The sequence below is a fragment of the Stegastes partitus genome, unplaced genomic scaffold (assembly GCF_000690725.1).
Source record: "Stegastes partitus isolate 25-593 unplaced genomic scaffold, Stegastes_partitus-1.0.2 Scaffold575, whole genome shotgun sequence".
NCBI lineage: Eukaryota > Metazoa > Chordata > Actinopteri > Pomacentridae > Stegastes > Stegastes partitus.
This window is the reverse complement of record NW_007578306.1, coordinates 109454-134965: the sequence shown is the minus strand read 5'-3', so window position 1 is coordinate 134965 and position 25512 is coordinate 109454. Positions and strand designations below refer to the sequence as shown.

The 25512-nt window shown below is 40.6% G+C and overlaps 1 protein-coding gene across 2 annotated transcripts; it reads right to left on the bottom strand.

Annotated features, from left to right (window-relative positions):
• Window positions 1–1216: 1216 nt before the first annotated feature.
• mvb12ba (multivesicular body subunit 12Ba) lies at window positions 1217–21938 on the bottom strand. Of its 2 annotated transcripts, none has more exons than XM_008288806.1 (10): window positions 21683–21938; window positions 17520–17639; window positions 15258–15365; window positions 14975–15071; window positions 13193–13322; window positions 11138–11281; window positions 9267–9361; window positions 8002–8057; window positions 7545–7604; window positions 1217–4247 (listed from the first exon to the last, which is right to left on the bottom strand). In XM_008288806.1, the coding sequence occupies exons 2-10, from the start codon at window positions 17628–17630 to the stop codon at window positions 4161–4163; spliced, it is 888 nt and encodes a 295-aa protein (XP_008287028.1). In that variant the 5' UTR covers window positions 17631–17639; window positions 21683–21938; the 3' UTR covers window positions 1217–4160. The 2 variants fall into 2 exon arrangements, with proteins under 2 accessions (XP_008287028.1, XP_008287027.1); XM_008288805.1 differs by having other exon boundaries at window positions 17520–17642; window positions 21683–21936.
• Between the last annotated feature and the right edge of the window lie 3574 nt (window positions 21939–25512).

Genomic DNA, 25512 nt, shown 5'->3' with positions numbered 1-25512 from the left:
TGGCCTTAAAACACTTTTTTAGGAAATCAGCAGCAGCTGCCGTCCTTGTAAACATGCTTTTACAATACTGTCTGTGACATCTTTGAGCAGTTGGAAGGGTTGTGGAAAATTAGGCAGCAGTTTAGAAAAGCTGCGGTGGCACCAACACAAAGCACTGTGGGGAGTTTGTGTGCAACAGACGGCTGTACAATTAGGACCAGTCAGTAAGATGAATCAGGTTGAAATGTGTACAAATGCTGATGTTCTTTGTGTCACATGCTGTAATATCTTTGCTGGTGGTCTGTGTAGTCTATCAAACTGTAACCACTTAAGCATTATTCATACCAGACCTGTCAGAGTTCTTCTGCCCAGACAGCAGCTGGTGACTTAGTCAGATCATCAGTCGGTGCCTCAGACCTGTATGCCTTCTTGACAAATCATGGCCTAATTTTCACTTTGAGCAATGTCTGATGAAAAATATGAAACTTTTCCCACCATATGCTAATTATATGAGAGGCACCGGTATCATACAAGCTCGTGGCAATATAATATGTAAAGGTCCAACCACTTATATCAGCTCAACATATCTCTTTTTGGTGAAATCATAAACAGTGAGTCAAGCTGTAAAATGTACTGGAATAAAAAAAAATTAAAATTTTCTCTGTAAACTATGTTGAAGCACAAGTGTAAATTTGGCCAAACTGAAAACACTCCAGTTAAGCACAAGCACCTTTCAATTACAGTACAGTCAACACAATAACTACAATGCTTGAGTAAATGTACCTAATTATACATTCTACATGACATTATTAAACAGGAAAGACATGTCGCTTGGTTAAGCTGACCATTAGGGGGGCCAAAGTGTAGCCACCTGCCATAACACCACTGTGCAGGGGTCAATAAAGAGCCACCTCATGTTTGGTTCAATACATAGAAAAGTGGTATTTTGACTAGTAATTTGAAGTGAGAAAAACTTCCCACATTTAACAGTTCAACATGAAAACAGATTATTTTTATTTATTGCTCTGCACAGACATTAATCTGACATGAAACTCATTGTTTTGTCCATTTTTATGCAGTGAAAGCCTCAAAACCCATATTTAAGAGGTCGTTAAGAAAGATATTTTAAGGAATATGAATGTTTATAATGCATACTTATCAGTACAGTATTGATCAGGCTTGAAGCTGAGTGAAATCACCATTGTTATCAAAATAAAATTCCCATTTAGAGCCAGGATTTGACAGTTCATCACAATTTAATGAAACTCCCTCATATTACAAATTCAACTGACACAGTTTTGTTCATTCTTTGTGAATAAAATCTATTTATGGGACAAAATCTGTGACTTTTAATCATTAACCTACAAAAAATAGGTGTCGTACTGAAACCTCTGACACCTCATCATGTCACCATGCATGAAAACTAACAGAAACATCAAAGCAGGATTCTTATTTGTTGTTAATGCAGACGGCTTATTAGTTAGCTATTAAATGTTTCATCAAAACTGGCTGTAGGTGAACACTAGAGCTAAGAAATGATACATGTGTAGTTTATCACAGAGCAGGCAGATACACTCAGCTCAGATACAGAGCTTCACATGGACACGAGCAATTTATCTTTTCAGCTCATCGATCACGTCAGCAGTGCAAATGACAGTTCTTATATGATACATTTCTGAAAACAAAACAATCATTGAGACAACATGGTCACAATACTGAAATGACTAATAAATTAGACAAACAAACATAAAGCAACAAGACCTACTCCGTGCATTAATGACTTAATAAGATTGCAGAATAACAAAACAGGTTTTCTTGTAACATGAGCTGCATGAAACTGTAACATAAACAAAATAAAACATGATCTTTTATGTAACACCAAGGATTTAGTTAATGCATTAAGAGAAAGTCAAAGGCAACCTGAACACACAGACACCTTTCTGAAGCGAACTCAAAATTCATATATAGCCAATTTCCGTACATCACAGATTCTGTGGACTTTTAAACAAAAGTCAAAATTCAAACAATGGAGAGTCCTCAAACAGCAACAGCTGAGCAACTTGAGGCCGGTTCTCATGATGAACTTCTACCAGATTGGCTCACATTGCATATTTTATGTCACGTAGAAGTGGATCAGTGCCTTCATCACAACAACAGAGTCACATCTCTTTATAAAGACAGAACTGTCTTCAGGTTATGGGACATTTCTGTCTTGTAGAGTTATAGCATCTTTCTATGACTTGGCGGAGACATTTAATAGACTATAAACAGCGCCCAACCTTTAACAGCTTGTCATCTTAAAAAGGAGGATTTGGGGCTTCAGGCAAAAAAAGTGAACAAACAGTGGTGTCTCCACTGATGTGTCTGATACTGGATGTTGAAAAACCTGAACAGATGACTGTTTTCTTTCTTTTTTTTCTTTTCTTTTATCTTAATCTTTCACTTCAATGCTTCAACATCACTGAACACAGCGGAAGTTAACATAAGAAGCAAACACAACTTAAATCAATTCTTCTTGTCAGGACATCATCCACTGCGCTGATGCTGGATCTGTTGCCATCAAGTATGGCACACCACACGGAGTCAAATCCTCAACGGTTGTAACTGACAGCCATCTTGGGTCCCACCACCCTTGGTCTTTTGTACAAGGCCCATCACCTTGCTCAGGTGTGTGGTCTGAACCTGGCAAAAAATGTTTTCAATGTTGCTCTGAAGTTACTGTCAGTGAGACTCAACAACTGATCTTACAGAACAATAGGTCAAAATCAACAACAAATCTATAAATTACTTGAATGAAATGAAGCTCGAGGTTATAAATGCACTGAGGACAAATAAAAACACAGGTTTGTTCAGATACCGAGCAGCGACCCATTCTTGGTGTCTAAATTCCATCACTCTCATTAGAAGTTTTTTACATGTCTATTTCATGTTTAGCTTTTTCTTTTTAAGGGCAGAAAGTAAAGAAGCTCAATCATTGTTACGAAGGAAAAATATACACTACAGACACGTTTTCTCACATGTAACCAATGTAATCAAATAAAAAGAAGAGCACTTTTGCAGCCAATACATAAGCTGCAAAATCTTTGTTAAACATAAAGAAAGTAAAACTGTACAAATAGTTAGGATACTGTAAAGAGTTGGGTATCAAAACTTAATGCTTTTTTGGTACCAACCAAAACGTGTTTGGGGTGTGCTGAGGCAAAAACTGAATGTTCTTCTTTCAAAGGAAAAAAAAAAAAGCAGTAAGGTATTAAAAAGATATTTGTTTGGTATCAGTATCAAAATTCTGATGTTAATAGCTCAATGTATATTAGCTACGGTTGACAACAGTCACAATAGTGGTATGTGCAGTGCAGCAGTGTAACCTGCGCCTTGCTTTAGAAAGCTTTAATATGTAACAGTGGTTCTAGAAGTCATCCGAGCTGCTGGCTCAGAGAAAGTGAAGGAGTGGCTAACAGAATATTTGTGGCAAACAGGAAGCACATTTAAAATTCCCGAACACAAAATGCACTCACAGTCACACCAGAATATTACAGTAATATCTAGAGAACAATCAGACTCATTTCCCATAAAGAACACCAGTACAGTTGAACAAAAAAAATAAAAAAATCCCATTGCTTGCTTTAGTAATTGTAACACATGACTTGCCTTCCTGGTGCTTTGATTCAGAACAGAGCAGCAGGTATGTCATAAACAAGGAAGGCAAATATGACATCTGCTTCAGACTCAGTTATTTGAAATAGGAAAGGCCTAACAGATACCCTCCGTCAAAACAAAGTACCTCTGTAATCCTTTTATCTTGCTAAAAATAAGTCCTTCAGAGGGGGCCTGTTTTTTTTCTGTCATCAGGGCTCAACACTTATGATTCTTTAAAGGAAAGTATTTAAAAATAATATGAGCAGGATTCCTCTATTATTCATTCAGCACAAAATGCTGCATGTAGTGGTTTCAGCCTGACCCACCGAGTTCCAATGTTTCTGTTATATTTCAATAGTACAACTAACACACAGAGACCACAACATCACGCAGAAGTTAGAAAATGCATCGTTTTTGTTGTTTTTTTCTTCTCAGTCAGTTAACTTGGAGAGGTGGGGAATCACTGCTGTGGGCAGGTTCTCAGTAGTTGTGTACAGGTCTCTCCTGCAGGTGTCCATGGGCAAGGGTGTTGCTAGAGGGGATGCTCAGGCCTCGGAGCTCAGGGAGGTCCGCGTTGGACTGGGTGGCAGTCGAGCTGCTGCACTGTGCTCTGTGCGGAAACTGTAATCATACTATTGGGAGAGTCAAATGTTATTACACTGTAGTATGGACTGACAGCAATTACGACATTCTTCAATAAGTCAAACTTTTATTACGTAAGCTGCAACAACAATTACCGACTTGAGGTTGTGTTTTTCTGCAAAGCAGCCAAAGTCAGAGTTTTCAGTGTCACAAAGGTGGTTCTCTTTTAACCTTGTAGATCACCATAGTAACTGATGCTGCACATCTGACCTGAGCGTAGGATTGAAATTGGCTGTATGAACCGTCTTTCTTCTACCAATACATATCAATATCAATACATCATATCAGGTTGTCTTTCATAGCACTCATTTTGTGTCCCACTATGAGATTGACTCCTGCGTCACCTCATCAGAAGCTCAAACACCATTACGTCAGCCCCTTTTGGCTGGCACTAAAGACGCCTTTGTTTGGAGGGCTGGGGACCCTCCTCCTATGTAACAGGCTGACATAGCGTCAGTTGTTACTAAAATACTTTTTCTCACTTCACACAGAAGCCCGTCAAAATCTGTATTACCAGGTGCTAAGCTAAACTATCCACAGACCGAGTGCACAATTCTGTCACCAGGTGCTTCGCTCTTCGTAGTACAGTTTGACGCTAGCTCACAAACAGTAGCAATAGTATTCTGCAGCTAGTTCTGGTGCTGAGGAGCAACACTTTCACCGCAGGAAGTAGCAATATTTTCGACACTACAGGTAAGAATACCTCACAGGTAGCAATACCTATTAAAAAGTAGCACTATTTTTTGAGTTTCTGGCCACTACACCTGGACCAAGCTGGGCAGAGGACAACCCTCAGCTGCTGGCTTCCATCTTCTCGTTGGAGGAGACAGACAAGGGATGCATGAGCTTTGCTGCTGCCAAGTCATCCTGGAGGGGAACGGTGAGTCGGGGGAGAGTAGGCCAACCTCAGAGCTCCTGTTGTTTGACGACGATTAAGGAGACTCAATCTTCGTAGTGGCCACCCCCAGGGCTGCAAAGCCCCCTACTGTGGAGGAAGGTAAGCAACCGGTGGCTTCTTCTCCCCTGGATCTCGACATCCAGGATATGTGCAAATGTGCAGCTGCGAAACTCGACATCCTGTGGCCTGTTGTTCAAGCCGAGGTTGCAAATTCTTGTTTTGATGGCAAAAAGACAGGAGAGCAGATGTTGCCATTCTTCGTGGAGCTGCTCGATGAGATAGTGGTGACATGGAGAGCCAAGCCAGACAGCAAGAAACACCCCATTGTGGGAGGCTCATTGTTGGATTATGAGGGGATGGAAGCCCACAGTATCCACCAGATGCCACCCATTGAGCCGCTGGTAGCAACCCACCTTCACCCAGGGGCTTCCCTGTCCTCTGCAGCTCCGTCCCTCCTTTCTAAGACACACCACTTCCAGTCTAGTCTCACTGATAAGTGTCACAAGACAGCGGCTCTGTCAGCGAGAGTCCTCAGCGCCTCTTCTATCCTAATGGCAGACCAAGCTGAGGTAGAAGAGGACATGACTGAAAAACCAGGTACCACATTGTGGAAAGAAATCTGCATTATAACTGACCATGCTCTCCACCTCTACAAAGTAGGCATCCAAGCTACAGGGAGAGCCATGAGCCCTTAAGATTCTTCAGGAGAGGGCACGTGGGCTCAGGCACACTAACCTGACGACCAAGGATAAAGAGGAGCTCCTTGACACTCTGGTCGTCTCCCAAGGTGTCTTTGGTGCAAGAACAGATATGAGCAGAAAAAGAGAGATGATGAGGCGCTAAAAATTTGCCTGTCGATTAGGGCTCAGCCCGCTGCTTCCCCGGCGCCATGCCAGTCATTCACGTAGGCTGCCTCTCATCCAGCCACAGCAGTTGGAAACAATCTCCTCAGGCCAGACCTCAAGTGGCCCTATCACCCCCATCTGCAACCGCGATAGGAAGGAAGAGAAAAAGAAGCAGCCAGCCTGATAACTTCTCCTCCAGGGGACAGTGAGCCCAGCTGACCCGGAGCTGAGCCGCTCTGCCCAAGTTCAGCTCAGTTCCAGAGCATGCTTAGCGGGACGTGAACATGCAGATTGCAGATCCCAGGTTGGTGATCATGCTACAGTGTCCACCAGAGGGAAGCAGAGAAAATGTGTTCAGTACTGTAACTCTATCACTTCTCATATGCATTCTTTAAGAATAAAATGTCTTGACATGCGCAACCAAGCAGCTTGTCGAGGGCACTGTCAAAAGACATGAAACATATGAAAAAGACATGTACGTTAAAAAATACAACAATCTTATCTGTTTTAACATGGACAATGTGAAAGTGCTGCGTGCCTCAAGAGGGCGCCTATGTACTACTTTTGCCAGAGTCAGCTCTCTCTCCCTGCAGAGGGAGCGCTGGCCTGCCTGCACTCAATCTAAATGTGTGTTGAAGACAATACAGAACGGCTACAGGATCCAATTCCAGATCACCCCACCCCATTTCAAAGAAATTATCTTTCATGCTTAGAGCAGCTCAGCCAGTATTCTATTGGAGGAAATTTCCACCTTGAGAAAGAAAGCCACAATAAGAGTTGTACAAATTCAGGATGATGACGCATGCCTCTCTGCTGCGGTTTGTGAAAGCAGGCGACTGGTTCACATCAACTGACCTGAGGGACACTTAGTTTCACATAATATCTCCATAATGTCTCCTGAATGATGTAATGGTATTTGAGCTTCGAATGAGGTAACACAAAAGGTGTTCCCATAGTAACACACTCACTCATGCTAATCAGAGAGCCTGGGGTTATGTTCATAACCTTAAGTTTTGGTACATATTAATGTCTGATTCACAAAGATTTACTAAGATCCAACTCAGGATCACACTGACATCTGGTGGACATATATTACACTTACAGGGACAATTCTCCATTTGTTTATTACTCGTTTGATGAAACTATACATGGCAATGTGGACTTAATCCAATCTCACATGATCTGTTGTTTTTAATTTAAATCGCTACTACTTGCCAAATACTCTTCAACATTTAGAGAACCAGCACATTATTTGCTTTATAAATGATATTTTCTGCTTAAGAATTTTTCCTCTTTACTGCAGTCTGGTCGGTATCAGTATTGCTAAACCAACATCCAGGGGAAAAGGTGAAATTATTACTGACATTGCAGGTGTGTTTGCTCTAAGATGGACTCTAAATGAAGGGGTTCAGCAATCACTAGTGAGCACAATATCACAACGCAAAGAAATGATTGCTATGAGAATAAGAAACTGTAATAAGCTAGGATTCTCTTTGAATATTAAGCTGTAACAGCTTCAGCCTGATTACATTTTTCCTACTCACCTCTTTCTCGATCTCAGCCAGTGACTTGATTGTAATGCCCATCAGATCCACCTGCTGCAGCTGAACATAGAGAGGATAGTTACACTGCAGTTTTATGAATAGGTTCAAGTGTTTTTATGCAATTCTTTCTTTTTAGCCTATTACTATTATACCTATTTCAACAGAGATGTCAGTAGTAAAAGAGGACAAATTACTTATAGGTTATGCATTCTTCTTTTTTTTCAATGGTTGTACAGCAGCCAACATTCAATGTCCTGGTGTTGGTACTGTTAGTAGTAGCAGTAGTAGTAGTTAACACTCTACTGTTAATATATTGTTGCAGGGCACTGTAGAGGTACAACTTGAGCAGAGGTGTGGATGTACATCAGTGGATACTGCTACAGGTGGTCTACACATGTTCTCTGTTCGCATGTCAACCTGCCACCAAGAAACTTAGGACTGAGCTCAGGCAACTTACATCAGATGAGGCACAGGCAAACTTTTCGGAGATCATGAAAGGCACCCCATCCATTGCTGAAAGACATAGTTCAAAGAATGTCAGCTGAATATGCCTTAAAGAAAAACATTCACTAAAAAAATAACTAACCACAGTGAAGACGTCCTCAATGACCCAACAAAATAATCATTAAGATTAATTAATTATTATGATGGAAACAAATGATGTACAATTTTTGGTGAAGCCCTTTCCATAGCCACCTCAATTTTACATGATTACAGTCAGAATTCCACTATACCTCACATTGTAAATAATTATAACAGCACATTCCAAGACAAAGAACATTAAATGCTACTTTTGCTAAAATAAAAGTTGGAAAGGAAGCTCTGATATATGGGATGATAGGACCCATTAATGTGAAGTCTCCTCCATAAACAGACCACCAAGCAAGCAACCAACCTGTCTGAGATGTGTGTGGTTACTCTGTAGGAGCCTGGGGTTATGTGCATGTAATTTATTAAAGGTTACACACTGTGAATATTGTGTGTAATTCCACTGCTCTTTGGTACCTTACTTCTCCAATAAGCACATCATCATACAGACAGGTGACAAATAAAAGGAAAAATCAGAACCTAACCCCTACTGGGAGGTGATCTGGTGGCTACGTTGTACTGTGGGGACATTTTATGGTATACTTTGGGTCCACTTGTGCCCTTAAAGTGAGCACTCTCTGCTTATCATTAAAAAGCTGTTTTGAGTCGTTATCTTTATCATGTGATGAAGAATTTCTATCCTGATTGAGTATTCTCTTCCAGACAGACAGTTGCCTCAAGCATAGCGCAGAACCAGTCACTAAAGGGTCAGATGAAAATTAGATGAATCATACAGTGTAGTTTCAGAGACTTGGAGAATCAATGCCAAGGAGCACTGAGGCCGTTTTGGCAGCATGTGGTGACACAGTATCCTACTAAGACATTTTATGTTGGTTCTTCCTTTAATTTGTCACCCATTTGTATGTGGCCTGGTGCTTTCATATGGCTGCATGGGGTTTAATAAATGAAATGAATAAAGTCATACTGTATAGAGCAGCTGACGGCTGACAACTCTCCATAACTGTATGTAAAGTGTAATTCACACCAAATCAAACCATGGGACAACTTAGGAGGTCCCCCAACAGTCAAGGCCTCTATCATCATTCTTATCTTCAGACACTAATATTTCAGTTGTTTGTACTGTGTGTGATTTTGGCCAAGGATGTTGAAGGACCATAACAAACTGTTGCTGACCTGAAATAGCATAAAGGTTGGAGTTCTGGTGCTCATAGTCTGGTCTGGTTGTGTTCTTCCCTCTGAAGCTGGCAGGGAGGGTCATGGAAATATGCCTTGGAACAAAACAAAAAAATAAAACACAGGTTAGCTCTGTTAAGAAAAATGGAATTGCTGCATCTATCAACTGCTATGTGTCCATACTGTGCTGATGTTCAGTCTATTAGATTGTTTATGTAATGACTTAGAATGACTCTATGTTCTAAGTCTGGAGGAACAGGAGTGGAATGGAATGGATTGCAGGTAAGGAAAGACATGGAAGTTCTACCGTGGTGTCTCTATCATTTCCCTCCATCTGCTCACTCGAAAGCTATGTTACTAAACATGTACAACTAGCACATTTCAATCTGAAATTTGATCTAAATCTAAAACACATTAGGGAGCAGGAAAAAGCAAACAGCTTTACTGTTTTATGTTCAGGATGTAGACAGACACAATCAACATTAATGTCAGGCATGAGATTGGTTTAGGAATGGCCCATCAGAGAGACAACCATGCGCACATCTACCTGAGCTGTAACAAAAACTGTTCAACAGGGTTCACTGTCAGGTCCAGCTCATTTGACTATCCATATTATCAATATTGTTTCATCACTAGAAAACTGCCACGTCCATCTTTTTGCAGAAGACACAGTGCTGTAACTATACATCTAGGAGTCAAAAATGTTCAACAATGTTCCTTTAACATTTGGCAAATAGGGCTGGACTCGAATAGCCGAATAGCCGAGCCAAATAGCCGAGCCAAATGCGGCCTGTGTGTCACGCCCACTCCAGCCCGTCGGGGCCTGTACGTACCATGCGTGCACCATGTGCGCACCATGAGCAAATTTAGGGTAACGGTGACTCATTGGTTAAGGTAATGAGCTACTGATCAGAGGGTTATGGGTTCAAGCCTCAGCAGTGCCAAGCTGCCACTGTTGGCTGGCAGCTGACCGTGTGCTCTGACTCCAGCTTCATAATTAGCTACGATATGCAAAGAGACTCCATTTCCTTGTACTGTGTGCAATGACAAAGTTAAACCTCCAAAACTCTTGTCGGAACTGTTTTGTATAACTGTATTGGATTCTACATTTTTAATTATTATTATTTTATCAACAAATCATCTTCCCTGAACATGGAATTTTAATATTTTTATTTAACCAACTGTGTTGTTCATTTTTCTTTCTTTTCTGTTTGCTTCTACAATTTGACACACTGTCACTACTAACAAGTATAAATACAGATGAATGAGTGAGTGAGTGATAAAATAGAAAACATCTCCATTCAAGACCAGCAATCAAAGTGATGAGACATTTTAAAGATATTTAACTGCGCAGCTGAGAGCTTTTCTTCTTTCTTTGTGTCAACGTGGCAGCAATCACACACGGTTTTATTATGTTTTCCAGCTGAAAGCACCTTTTCCTGCTTCGACTGTGATCTAAAGATAGATCTGTTTCCGTTTCCTTAAAGAAAGGATGTTCAAGGACAGTGAACATGTGCCTCTCGGGCCTTAATCAAGGCCTGACTGGAGAGGCACAGCCATGTGTCTACATGTTAGATACATGTGAGCTGTCTGGAGAACAGGGGACAAACTCTGACAGCACTGGGCGGCTCCTTCAATGACAGGCTGCTGCACTCGCTGTGTGTGAAGGAGAGATACTGGAGGCTCCTCCTTCCTGTGACTGTCACATTTTACAACCAGGCCTGCTTCCAGTCGACTGCACATAGAAAAACTGTTATATTTCACTCTGGTGAAACATCACTACATTTGGAACATACAGAGCCGGTGTCTTTTGTTTCTTATTTACAGAGCCAGTACAAGAATATACAAACACATCATTAGAGTGGACATACTTGGGCATCGGAGCTGCTGGGACTGGAGCTGAGCTGGAGGAGGAGTTCACATTCTGAATGTTGTTGGTAGATGGTGTGTGTGTGGAGTCCTGGGCCCGAGGTACATTCCCCATGCGATACCAGATTCCCATGTTGTTGAGCTCTCTGTCAAATTGTTTTTATAAGCATTATTAAGCAGAAACAGCAGAATAAACTTACAAACATACTGTATAAAAGAGGAAGGGCTTCAGACAAAGAACATTCACTACATATTTTGCTCCAGCCAACCTATAAATTGTAAATGTTACATCCATGTTTTCCAAAGGCTAGAAATGCTTCCCTTGCATCCATGTGGACAAATGTGTACAAACGTTGTTCTGAACCTGTTGTTTTGGTTCTTGACTGTTGACAAAATTACTCATACCTTACTGCTACCTGACTATCGTCCCACTGCCTGACCACCTGACTCTAATTTTAACTTCAAATTAACCTCTAATCATCAAGTTTCACATACACTTGTCATTCACAGATGGATAATATTTCACTATTTTCCACAATAAAGAAAGACCAAGTACAATATTTTGATCTTGTTTAAATGACATTCCATATCTACTTTTAGGACTTATGTAAAAATCTAATGATGTTTCAAATCACATTTATGCCAAAAAAACTGAAACTAAAGCACCACTGGACATCACAAAAACCAGCACTTAATCCACTTACTTCTATAAATACATATTTGTTCAGAGATGCTTCAGCTTGTTTTCACCATAAACAAAATCCCTGTACATTTACCAATATGTGCAAAAGTGTGACATTTCACCATCATCACCCATGTGGCTTGATGTGTTGAGAACGCTGAAACTGCAGGAGGACCGTAACGGTACATGAACACATGAACTATTTGGTTCACAAGTTCAGTGTGATGTTTCCTCAGTATGCTCTGCGAGCCAAATAGTCCCTATCAATTATTTATTTATATTGCATTCTGTTAGTGCACCACTTGAAACCTCGGCTGACACTTGGCTAGTTTCATTAAACATCTGCGATGTGTTAACGCACACAGCATGTTGAGTCTGACACTTAAATCAGACTCTCTGTTTAGCCAAAATCAAAAAACTTCTCTGCTCACACTGTACAAATCAATTTGCCACCACGTGGAGTTCACACTGAAGGTAAATGGTGGGGATGTCCCAAATATTAGAACCACAGGGGAATGACTTTTGGTCAGTTGGCCACTTTTCTAGTGGTCAAATTGACTTTTTTTCCCAGCAAGTTCAGGCATTAAAAAAGGCTACTTAGAAATGTAGTACAGGGGTTTTCCAACCATAGAAAGGCTTAAGCACAGTGCACAAGGGCTTTTGGCAGTGACTTAAAGGCAAGAGGAAGGACCTGCCAATCAACCACTCATGTTTGGACGAAGGTTTGTGTGCGTGGTTTGTGACAGATGCCCAAGCTAACTAAATAGGCTGATTATATATTTCTCTGTACTATCAACTTTGGATTGCAGCTACAAACATTGACATGGAAAAGCAACTGAATTATGGTGAGGACACCTTGACTGAATTCATGTTGGTATCCAATGTGGCTTGGTAGCTAAACACACAATGCTTTTTCCCATTCCCAATGAGTACAAACGGTATGCAGCAGCCTAGAAGACAAAACGACACACCCAGGGTCTTACTATGTGCAATTTTCAAAGCTATAATGGCAGTGCTGGCTTTGCTGGATAATCGAAGTTAACTATGAATATAGTGCAATTACCTTAACGGAAATTGTTTATTTGATGTATTTTACAGCCACTACAAAGCATCAAAGTGCCTAGACTGTTAAAATAAGAACTATGGCCAAGCAGACCCATTGAACCATGACTGCAGAACAAAGGTTCAAACTAAACTGTGATTTTTATAGCCCGTTACACCCCGAGCAGTTTCAAACGGTAATTTGGGTGTAATTACAGTTCAAACACCTGAATACAAAAAAAGCATCAGTGTGATAATTTGTAAGATTTTCTTCTTTGGACACCTATTTGTCAAGTCTAGAACCAAAAACTGACATTTATCCAAAGTTGCTCACCCTATAAAGGTATACTGAGGAGGAGCCTGCTTGGAGCGTCCCAGGATGCGGATGTCACAGATGGCTGCCTCTGTGGAGTCCCGGGGAATAAACTTGATGCAGAGCCGTCTTTTTCGGAAGGCTTGCTCCTCTGTGTGACATGAGAGAGATTGAGAGTCACTCCACTGCAAACCGTAAGCTCACTACATGTACAGTGCTTAACACATGTATTAGATCACCTGTCATAAAAACAGGAAAACATGAATACTTTAGAAATCCTTCAAACACTTGTTTAAAACTAAAAATGTTAGTGTTATTTATTTGGCAAACAAACTAAAACAACTCAATAGTCCTTTTTCACACATAATAACCAAAAAACTGAATATATTGTATGGCCTCCTTTGGCCTTGATAACAGCTTGCATTCTTGCTGCCATTGTTTTTATGTACTTTTCAACAATCTCTCTTTTGTTATTGAGTTCGAAATAGTTTCTAGCTGTTCCTACAGCCTTGCTTTAGATTAAACTTTTCTGTGATCAATCTTTGAATGTACTTCATCCCAAATTTGTTCAATAGAATTCAAATTAGACTTTGACTTGGCCAGTCAATCAGTTCCAGAACTCCAGATTGCTTTTTCTTGGTCCAGTAGTCTCTGCACAACTTTGAAGTACGCTTGGGATCATTGTCTTGTTGGTATATGAACCTTTGACCAATCAGACTCAGTCCAGAAGGGATTCCATGATGCACTAAGATTCTGTGGTAGACAATCTTCTTCATGATACCGTTGATTTTCACAAACAGCCCACGCCATTTCCACAAATAGAACCCCATACTATAATGGAATCTCCACTGTGTTCCACTGTGGGTGCAATGCATCTGGCATCAAAACATTCTCCAGTTTTTCTGTGGACACAAACACGACGATGCTGACTGAAGAGCTCAAACTTGGACTCGTCCATCCAGAGTACCTTCTTCCAGTCACCAACAGTCGTGTGTTTGTGTTCACTGGCAAACCTGAGGCGTTTCTGGATGTTTGCAGGGCTCAATAATGGCTTCTCAGCAGCTCTTCTTCCCTTTGAGCCTTGTTCCATCAGTTGTGTCTTTTGGTCATTCTGTAGACTTTCTCAGACACTGATCTAGAAACATTCATCTCTGCCTGAAGATCAGCATTGGTCTTCCTTCCGTTTCCATTTTATGTCTTTCCCTATTTGTCTCAGAGACCATCCAGCATCATGAAGTGCTACCATTTTGAACAGGAATGAGGAATTTCAAACTGAATTCACCTTTTTATACCTAAATTTGAGCTCACTGGGCCTCTCTGAGAAGTCAGAAATGAGTCAAGCATAACATTCAACCACTAAAACTCTGCAATGCAAGTAAATAACTATAATTTGACATTTTAATCAAGAAATAATAATGTGCTTTACTATTTCTCCTGTTTATTTGTAAAACAGTAATTTGAAAATCCATGGATAACAACAATAATTATATTTTATCATTGAAAACATAATTTGGGTTAAAGAGCTTCTACATACTGTTGTAATAAACATTACAGACACATAAGAGATGATGCTGGTCATTACCAATGTTGTGAATTTAGAGCAGCTGTGGCATAAACATTACATTGGGTGGAGGTGTCTTAAATTCCATAAGCACTGTACATTGCCAAAAAGGTATGTGATCAACATGGTAGTTCTTATTACTAGGGCCAAATATCTTCTTCAATATCTTCTAATCGGCTTCAGACATCTTTGCGACACAGTGATACTGTCAGTGTCTTTCTACTTGAGTTGGGGTAACTTACGAGTGTCAACAGTCTCCTGGATCGGGATGAAACCCACAGGCAAAGTGTCCTTTATATCAATCAGCTTCATGTCCACTAGAACATTGCCTAAATGGCTCTGGAGAGAAAGCAATAGAGGAGAGGAAGAGAGAGGGACAAATGATGAGATTATGGGGAAACATAAGTCAAATGACAATTAAGAGATGGGAATAAAGTTAGGAGTGAACCTAACCAGCTCAAAACGTGATATGCTTGTACCAATATTGTTGTGAGCACAGTAGGTTAGTGAAGTGAGGTAACTTACATTTTCTTTCGAGAACACTCTGGTGAAGCAGAGGTAGCGTGTCACCTTGGATTTAAAAAGGCCATCTTTCCACAGGTCAGCATCCAGACCATCTGTTGTTGTAGAGACCTGGAAGCAGACACGTCGAGTATGAACGGGTCATCAGGACAACAATGACAAAATCTGTGCAGGGCTCAAGGCTAATTTTTTCACTGGTCACATTGGTGCAAATGTGAATAATATTCATAGAATTCTGCAGCACTACTACTGCAGCAGCAACCATAATCAAAGAAATATTAATTTTTTCCTCAACGGGTCAAGCCGCAACCGCAACGCGAATAACAAGGGGGGCCGAAGCGAAAACCGGGCCTCCCCCACAACCCCCCCCCCCTTCCCCAATTTGGTTTTAAAAAGAACAACCAAAAAATGGTTCAACCTTTGAAACCAAAAAAACTAAAAAACCCAATTTAAGCAAAAAGGAAGGAAAAAACGAAAAGGCCAAAAGACAAAGAAAATTAGTACTTTTTACCACTGTGGCTAACCCAGTAGCTACCTGCGTTGATCATCACGAGAGCAACCACTTGAAATCTTAAGGCTTCAAATGACTAGATTTTGGTCGCAGTCCAGAGCCATGCTGTGTGTCACAGGATTCTTCTAACCTGTCTCAGGCCTCTATTTTTCTTTTTTCAAACGTCCAAAACAACATTTTATTTTAGACTACATAAACAATACTGCTACCTTACAGCAGTTTGTTTTTAAATAAACGTTGTGTACAGTACAATCAGTGAATTAATAAGGTTATAAAACTGATAAGAATCTAAATACATCCACTGCAACTGTAAAGGTAATAATTCATAAAGCAGAGAAAGTGATTGTTATGTGTAAAAACAGCAGTTTCCCGTTAGTGGAAAACCACCAAATGTCTATAATTTGGTGCTACAACAGCTGCTGCTTTCGGGTGCTGTCAAATCACCAGGTGAGAGAAAACACACTTCTGCTGAGTTTATCTTTACGTACCCAGAGCAACTCCCTCTTAGTTTTGGCCACATGTTATCAACATCAGAATTCTGATTTCTTCATTTTTTAAGGGATTAATATCATGTCATGTTTCCAAACTGAATAAAAAAGTAAAAATAGTAAGACTGAAACTTTCTGTTTGGAATTTTAAAATCTAATTAAACAGGTTTTGCAAAGATTAGAGTTTGAAAGGCTTGCATACTGTTTTCATAGATTGAAATTTGTTTTTCATATGTCTGCAAAGAGATGTGTTTCAGTTTTCCTTCTTCACAACTGCAGCACGTTTTTATTTTCTAGTTTTTACAGCATTTCTTCGACCTATTGTCAGAGTTTCACATTTGTCACTCCCTTGTGTATTAGTTTGTTTTCCAGGTTTGAAACTGAAAAAGCTTTGAAACATTTAAATTTGAGTTTCAAAAGAGCAAATCTTTTTTAAAATTTTTGCAAATGTACATTTTCCCGTAGTTTCCACAATGTTCTTTCAGAGCTGAGTTAGAGCCACTTTTGAGAGGTCTGCTCACACAGTTGTGAGCTTGCAAGTCACGTGATTTCTGGCAGCGCTGTCTAGCAGCTGTAGTCTGCTACTCCATAACAGATGGTTGGGGAACAAATAAACAAAAAAGCCTAGATTCTGAAAGCAGGGTCTTTTGCTCTTAACGTTAGCAAGCTAAATACAGACTAGACACATATCTACCTACATTATGTGTGATTTTAGTTGCCCCTAACTGTAAAGGAAATTTGGTAAAAGTTTTGACTGCTAATACAAAACGATGGCCCTAACCCAACTGGCAATTTAGAACTATAACGACCAAAGAAAGCCTAGAACAGAATCTTGACAGTGTCACTAATTTATGAACTGCTTCCTAAAATGGGATTGCTAGTGCCACCTACAAACCAAACTTACTTATTCAGCACAACTTACCTACACATTTACATGTTAATGCCCCTTTGGGTTTTTGTTTAACCATTTTTGTACAGAGCAAAAAGACAACCATTTTTGGGTATATTTATAAAACATTTAGTGCCTTAATCTGACCATGGGTCAACATTTAGGGGGTTATAATGAGATGGTTTTAATTCAGCACCTGCTCTGACATTTGACCTGATAATTTGGAATCCTGAAGTACATAAATGTGCATTTTTAGTCACTGTGGTGGGTATGATTATAGCTTCAAGACTTATTATGAATTACAAAATGAGACTGCTTTGCATGGCAGTTTTGTAAATTAAATGTCCATCTGTCCTGAGTTGTGTCCTGTGCTTTACCACATCATATCCAGTGGGTGCCCTGTTCCTGGAGGCGACTACTCCGACTCCAGTGATTGGGTCCATAGACATCTCTGGCAAAGCTTCAGAAAGGTCCCGAACCTCCGGCATTTTCGTAGACTTCTGCAACAAAAATCACCATGACAAACTGCCTTTGTAAAATGTGTCCCAGAAAGTAGGAAAATAGAGGAATATGCTCAATTACATGCATTCAAGTCAATTTAACTGATCTAAAGGTGAGCTAAAACCTGCATTTCCCTCTGCCCAACCCTTTGAGCCACTTCCTTTAGTCTACAGACTTAGCTACTGAGCTCACCTTGTGGATTTGCGGAGGGTACGATACATTTTTGAAAACATGTTCAGTAACACTTCAGTAACAAAGTAACAGCTTAGAAAGGCAAGAAACACCAAAACACATATCGAAGAAGGAAACACATGCAGTAAGGAAAAAACAACAAAAACAACTGCTACACCAGGAAGTGCTCCATGAAAGAGAGTGGCTTTGGACAAGAAGCAACGTTAAGATATTGTCCAATTGCTTTATAATAGATCACGATGTAAATGCATTGAATGATAAAATCTTTAGGACTTCTGTTTAGTTCCTCTTTGCTCACATGCTGTATGCAAACAGTTTTGTTAAATAGTGACTTGTTTATTCATACATAGCATGAATTTAGGGAGCCCCAGATTTTGTTTTGGAGAACTACCTTCTGTGTTCCCTCACAATAAAGTTTGCCTCTTCCCTGACACGCAGAAAAAGGCTGAGCATCCGAAACAGTGTATGTATTACGGTAGTGCAGCTGGCTGTGGCTACAGCAGGTCAGTGCTACTCAGCCACAAGTCTGCACTATTGCACTTAGAAAGGCAACCAGAGGGGCTTGTTTACCTACTCTCTCACTGACTGCTGCTCAGACAGACGGTAGCTGTGATTATTACTGCCGCTTTGGGATGACATCGCTGGTACTGTCACTGTAACTGCGACTGAAGTTATGGCTGTGTTTTGGTTGTTTGGATTCTGGCTGTGACACATTCACTTTAAATAGGTGTTAAACTGATGATATGCAGTGCTGATGATATACAGTAATGGTTGTGCTTGCTACATGTTCCTTTAAAATTTCTCTATTCCTGAACTTCTGTGGTGTGTTGATAACACGTGGTTCATAGAAACACCGCAGATATACAGTTTGTCACAATATCTGCAAATATTTTATTCTATCTTTTCATTGGACAATACTGAAGAAATGACACTTTGCTACAATGTAAAGTAGTCAGTGTACAGCTTGTATAACAGTGTAAATTGACTGTCCCCTCAACATAACTCAATACACAGCCACTAACGTCTAAACCGATGGCAACAAAAGTGAATACACCCCTAAGTGAAAATGTCCCAATTGGGCCCAATTAGCCATTCTCTCTCCCTGGTGTCATGTGACTCGTTAGTGTTACAAGGTCTCAGGTGTGAATGGGGAGCAGGTGTATTAAATTAGGTGTTATCGCTCTCTCACACTCTCTCATCCTGCTCACTGGAAGTTTAACATGGCACCTCATGGCAAAGAACTCTCTGAGGATGTGAAAAACAGAATTGTTGCTCTACATAAAGATGGCCTAGGCTATAAGAAGATTGCCAACATCCTGAAACTGAGCAGCAGCACGGTGGCCAAGACCATACAGCGGTTTAACAGGACAGGTTCCACTCAGAACAGGCCTCGCCATGGTCAACCAAAGAATCACATCCACAAGATAGCTTTGGAAAATCGTTGTATGAGTGATGCCAGCATTGCTGCAGAGGTTGAAGGGGTGGGGGGTCAGCCTGTCAGTGCTCAGAACATACACCGCATCACAATGCATCAAATTGGTCTGCATGGCTGTCATCTCAGAAGAAGAAGTGACAGAGCTGCCATGCAAGGTGCTGCCTGCCATTGGGAGCAACTTCAGGTTCAGTGTCTTGCCCACGGACACTTCAACTGTGGAGGGGCAGGGGATCGAACCACCAACCTTGCGATCAGAGGACAACCGCTCTACCACCTGACATACAGCTGCCCAAACAACATACGTAAAGACACACACGAAAGGGCCTGTCAAATTATAAAGCCACACAGGTCACAAAATCAGCACTTCAGTCTTTTTTTTTGAGTAAGGGAATACCTTGTGAATGTGACTACGCTGAATCTCAACTGTCTGGTGCAGAGGATTCTTACAGTGTTGACTGAATGTCCAACTATCTGGCCTTGTGGTATACGGCAACACAGTAGCAGATTTACAGAGAAGAAAACCCTCTTGAAGCTGCCTGGACAACCGAGGCCTCCTGCATAGCATCCCCTTGACTACCATAGTTCTCTCCAGAGAGAAAAAAAAAACTGTAGAAACAGCTCACTGACTCAATATTATGTCTCTTGATTTGAAACACAAAACAGGGATTGTGACCCGTGGAGCTTACAGACCAATGAGCTGACACTTTAAACTCCTGCATCCAGATTCACATAGCATCTTAACGCTTAAAGTAGCTCCAGACTGGCTGAATGAGATGAAATCCCTGAAATAAAGGGTGTGTCACTCCTAAATTTAGTACTTGCAAGTTTTTATTCTAAAAGTGTCTCAAATTTCAATGTATAAAGTCTGCGAGAGGTTAGATGTAGTCCAGAGGACATGTACACAATCAACTATTCTGTCAGCGTTGTAACCAGGTACAATAATAACAAGCTGCTTCACACACATCACTTAAGTTGGAAGGGCAATAATGTAATTAAATTGGGAAACACATCTTGGCAATTAGTAACTTTTCCTAGATTTATTTTACAGACACATACAAATTCATGTATAGTGGCGTTTGAGTTTGTGAACCATCCATCATCTATACACCGCTTAATCCTCATTAGAGTTGCAGAGGGCTGGAGTCTATCCCAGCTGACTCAGAGTGAAAGCAGGTTCACCTGGACAGGTAACCAGTCTATCACAGAGAGACAGACAAGCACACTCACATTCACACCTACGGACAATTTAGATCAAGACAATTTTAATCACCAATTAACCTCAGCATGATTTAGGACTGTGGGAGGAAGCTGGAGAACCCGAAGGGGACCCACACTGCACAGGGAGAACATGCAAACTCCACACAGAAAGATCCCGGGCATCCTAACCCTGACCCTGACCCTAACCTTAACCTTAACTCTATTTAGAACCCTTTCCAATATTCTGTATTTCTACATAAATATGACCCACAACATCATCTGATTTTCAAACAAGTCCTAGAAATGGGATAAAGAACACCTAACTAAACCAATGACAAAAGTAAATAAAAAATGAAAATGCTGTGGCTTTTATTGAGTGGAATCTGACTATTTTGACTAAATTTAACTTAAGACACCTGACTCTGTCACCGAACTTGGTTTGTTGTACAACAATAACAAGAACCATGGACACACTCTGCTGCGATGTGTTCAGCCGCTGGTACTGTGGACCCTCCGCATCAGCACACCACCATCCGTACACATTACACTGGAACTACTTTCTACGAAAGAAATAGTCCCTATTTGCAGTCTGCAGCCCGACCTCACTGGACAAGGGTCCCTCCTTTCGAATTCCAGTTTAACCCCAAATTGTATATGATAAACTGTACTTAGTTATATACAGAATTCAAAACATGTTGAGCACATAAGTCAGAATAAATGTCACATCATTTTGTAGCAACTAAGCATCATTAGCTGCGACTGAACCAACTGAATTTGTCAGGTCTTCCTCAGAGTAACACGAGGAGCTAACAGCGTTATTAACTAACCCAACAACGTAGCTTTGTCTACGATTGAGTAATGTGTTATTTGACGATAAGACTCTTTCACTCATGTTTACTTGATATCAACTTTGGTTTATGAACCGCAGAGCATTAGCTTAGCTGTGAGAGATAGCTAGCACGCTAGCTAGTGATAGCCAAACACCAGCTGCGACCAACGGGTAAGGCTGACAGCCGCTAACGTTGGCTCGGGTGTTCCTGGTGTGCAAACACGAACCACAGGCCATTTAAGCCCGACCCAAACATCTCCGTCTCAGCCACTGTGGTATCCCACGCTGAAAGACTAAAGCAGTTTTATTTCTGACCACAACCTCTTGAAGACACCGACTCTGCAGCAGATGCTAATGTTAGCTAACAATCTGGATTGTCTACTTACCCGACAAGGCTAACAGTTGGATCAGACCCGTCTCTGGTTGTTTTCTTCTGCGTTCTGCTTTTTCACGCCGTTTCACAACACAGGAGGAACACGCATCTTTACGAAATTGCTAAAACCAATCCAAAACACGAGTTGTTCGGTGTATGTCTGCATAGTGGGCTTCCAGCTAGCGGTCTGAGGAGAGTGCCATTAATGGGGCTGTCGAAGGGAAACTGGGCGAGTGATCGGAGAAGTAACTGGAGGAGCCGCAGCTCACCCCCACCTCACACCCTCACCCTCCGACAGCCAGGGAACACGACACCGGCTGGCTGCCCACACACCGCTCTGTATTTGGATGATTGCTCTTATATTTTTGCGAAACGCTGATAACCAGAGCCGGAGCAGAGGATTTGGGAGGAGAACGTTACTCACGTTTAGGTGGAGCAGTTAGTCGTACATGTTGGCTCAAGAGTTAATCTCTTACTTGTCATCAGAACAGCTCATATTCCGTATAATAAGTAGTTTTATGTATCCCTCAATTAATTAAAGCCCGTAAACGACTGCTAAAGTACTGCTTTTTATGTTGTGTAAAAAGCTCATAATCACATTATTACATGAGTACACAGATACAGTCGTCCTCAAATGTATTCATCTCCTTCCATTAAAGAAAAGGCAAAATTCACAATAATCACTCAAATAACTATAAACTGAAAAAAGTAATAATAAATAAAAATTTGCTAAATTATAATTTAGTGATTTAACAATGCTTTTGCATTGTGGTTGAAAAGAATAATTAAAAAAAAAAATAAAATAAAAAACTGTCCCGGACTAATTAGAGCAGTTGCTGATGAGCAGTGGGCCAACATCAAAATACCTGTCAAAAGGTGCAGAAGTCTGATTGAGAGTTACAGAAAACACCTGATTGCAGTGATTGGCTCAAAGGGTTGTTCAACAAAATGTTAGTTTATGGGTCCCATCATGCTTGTTTGCTTGTTTTTGTTGTTGTCTTTGTTTTTTGTATTTGTGTTGAACCATAAATCAAAAGCAATGTCATGACTTTCATTAAATTTGTGTTCATTATTACTATTGTCAGTTTCAACTTATGTCAGTGACACCTGTTTCTTTCCTTCTTTAATGAGAGGGTATGAATACATCTGAGGATGACTGTGAGTGAAGACTCTTCTGTCTACAGAGTGTGGTCCTCCTGGTCAAGGCCTCACTGTGTCCATCCAGCCTTCAGCTTGAGTCTCCAGGCTGCAGGCTCTGGATCAGTCTTCACTGTCCAGCAGTCTGTACCACTTGTTTCCAGAATCTTCTAAGTAGTCTGTGCAAGAGTTGAGCTGCAACTAAATCCACTGCCAAAAAAAGATCACATAGAGTTTAACTAAGAAAAAAAAATCATACAAACACAGTCTTTATTTACCTATAATTGTTTATCTGTTAATAAGCTTTTCAGTGACAATAATACAAAATCTTTCAATCTGCGGCAAAGTCAGGGAAAACATGCTCTGCTTGGTAAGAAATGGTTGTTGTACAGTTGAAGACAAAATTATTAGCCACCTATGAAATTTTAGTTTGTTTTTTTTCCCCAAAAAAATTACCAAATGCTGCTTTTCCAAAAATCCTAGTTTTATTTTGGATGCTTACATTATTTTTTACTTTGCACACAGAAACAAAATTATTTAACAAAAACCAAAAACTACTAGGGTCAAAATTATTACCCCCCTTAAGAACTGACCTTTTAATTGAGCCAAAGCACAAACCACCGTTGGGCAATCATGTACTTTTAATTTGTAATGCTCACAGCTTGAAATCCATCAGTCAGTCGATCAAGTTAAAAGTAGGGGTTGTCCTACACTTGACACCCAGTATAAAAACTTCATTAAGGATTTGAGCTGTCACTTGAGAGACCATCATGCCAAAAACAAAAGAGATCAGTTTGAGAAAAAGAATTGTTGATGCTTACAAAGCAGGAGAAGGGTCTACAAAGTTATCACAGCATTTCCACGTGTGAAGAAGTGGAGTCAGAAGTCTCACCAAGAAATTCAAAGAGAGCCACACAGTACAAAACAAGTCTGGCAGAGGTAGGAAGCGAAGATTTCAAAGACTCTGGAAAGAAAACTTGTGAGAGATGTGTCTAAAGATGCTAGAACAATCACCAATACACTAATTAATGACTTAGCCAAGTCAGGAATTGTAGTGTCAAAGTAGACTGTCACTAGAGCCCTGCACAGAAATGGACTGCGAGGATGCAGGTCAAGAAAAACTCCACTTCTACAGAAGAGACACCTTCAAACCAGACTGAAGTATGCCAAGGAGAACCTGGAGAAAGATTATGAATACTGGAAGCATGTCCTTTGCTCAGATGAGACCAAATTAGAGCTCTTTGGCCACAGAGATGTTTCTTATGTTTGGAGAAAGAAGGGAGACGCGCATAGCCCAAAGAACACCGTCCCCACGGTTAAACACGGTGGTGGCAGTGTTATGCTGTGGGGATGCTTCAGTGCATCAGGGAATGTTGCCAAGGTTGAAGGAATCATGAAAAAAGGATATATGAAGATTTTGGAAGAAAACCTCAAGCATGCCCAAAGCATGGCTTCTGCAGGTATGTTAGGACATGATCTTTTCAGAATGTGTGTAACTTTGTGCCTGTGTCGTATCTGTCTACTGTACATCTACTGAATAAAATTTCAGGCTCAACTGTAGACTAGTCCAGCAGATCACATTAAGCCACCTGCAGTGAGTCAGCGTCTCTCACAGCCAGAAGATGCTGCTGATGTACTGCATACGCGTTATAAGAGGCCTGAAGAGAGCCTCTTTGTTAATGTAAGCTATGAACTATGTTTGTTTTAGTTGCCATCCTAAATATAATCTATCTGATGGAAGGAGCTTTGGATCGCTAAACAAACACATCACAGTTTCCTGTCCTGGGGCCAAACTCATAAACATTCACAGAGGTTTCAAAGAGGTCTAAACTTGAATCAGTGAGCTTTAGGAAATGTCTCAGAGACGATAAAGCGTAAACTACTTTTCAGTATTGTGACTCCCATCCACCTCCGTTTTATTGTATACTGCAAATGTTGCAAATCTCTAGTTGGATCAGATTACTACACAAATGTGACTTACTGTTAATGAGATTGTTAACGCTGCTCGGTGAATGTTGTTCTGCTCTCCCAGAAGGGTTTGAATAGAATAGAATCTTTACTGTCATTGTAATACATGTGTGATACATTGTATACAACAAAATTAAAAAGTGCCAAACCAACAGTGCAACATTCATGTCAAAAAAATGAAAAAAACAAAACAGACTATAAAAACTGTAAAAGAGTAATTTAAAAAAATATATATATATATCTAAATAAATTGTAAATACAAACATGCAAACACACACTCATACATCCATCTCTTAATTACATGATCCCTTAATGCACTTAGCAGCATGTATTACGTTTTAAATTTATTGGTTGTGGTTATTGCTGTGGGGTAGAAGCTGTTTCTGAATCTACTTGTCCTTGTTCTGAGCGATCTGTACCTTCTGCCAGATGGCAAACAGGTAGTAACCAGGGTGTGAGGTGTCCTTCATAATGTTCTGGGCTTTTTTGAGACAGCAGTGACTGTGCAGTTCTTCCAGAGTGAGGAGAGGGCAGTCAACGATCTTCTGGGCCGTGCTGATGACCCTCTGGAGCGCTTTCCTCTGAGCCACCGTGCAGCTGGTGTACCACACACATATGCAATACGATAGTATGCTCTCTATGGAGCACCTGTAGAATGACACCAGCAGTCTCTGGGTGATGCTGTGTCTCCTGAGCACCCTAAGGAAGTTCAATCTCTGCTGGGCCTTTTTCAGCAGC

What these genes read in the sequence shown, in the direction of transcription:
- mvb12ba (XM_008288806.1), bottom strand. Translation starts at nt 17,630, where the DNA reads ATGCCGGAGGTTCGGGACCTTTCTGAAGCTTTGCCAGAGATGTCTATG. An exon ending in CCTCAGTATACCTTTATAGG is followed by an intron (nt 11,282 to 13,192) that starts GTGAGCAACTTT and finishes ACAATTTGACAG; the next exon opens with AGAGCTCAACAACATGGGAA. An exon ending in TTGCCTGTGCCTCATCTGAT is followed by an intron (nt 7,605 to 8,001) that starts GTAAGTTGCCTG and finishes CTCTATGTTCAG; the next exon opens with CTGCAGCAGGTGGATCTGAT.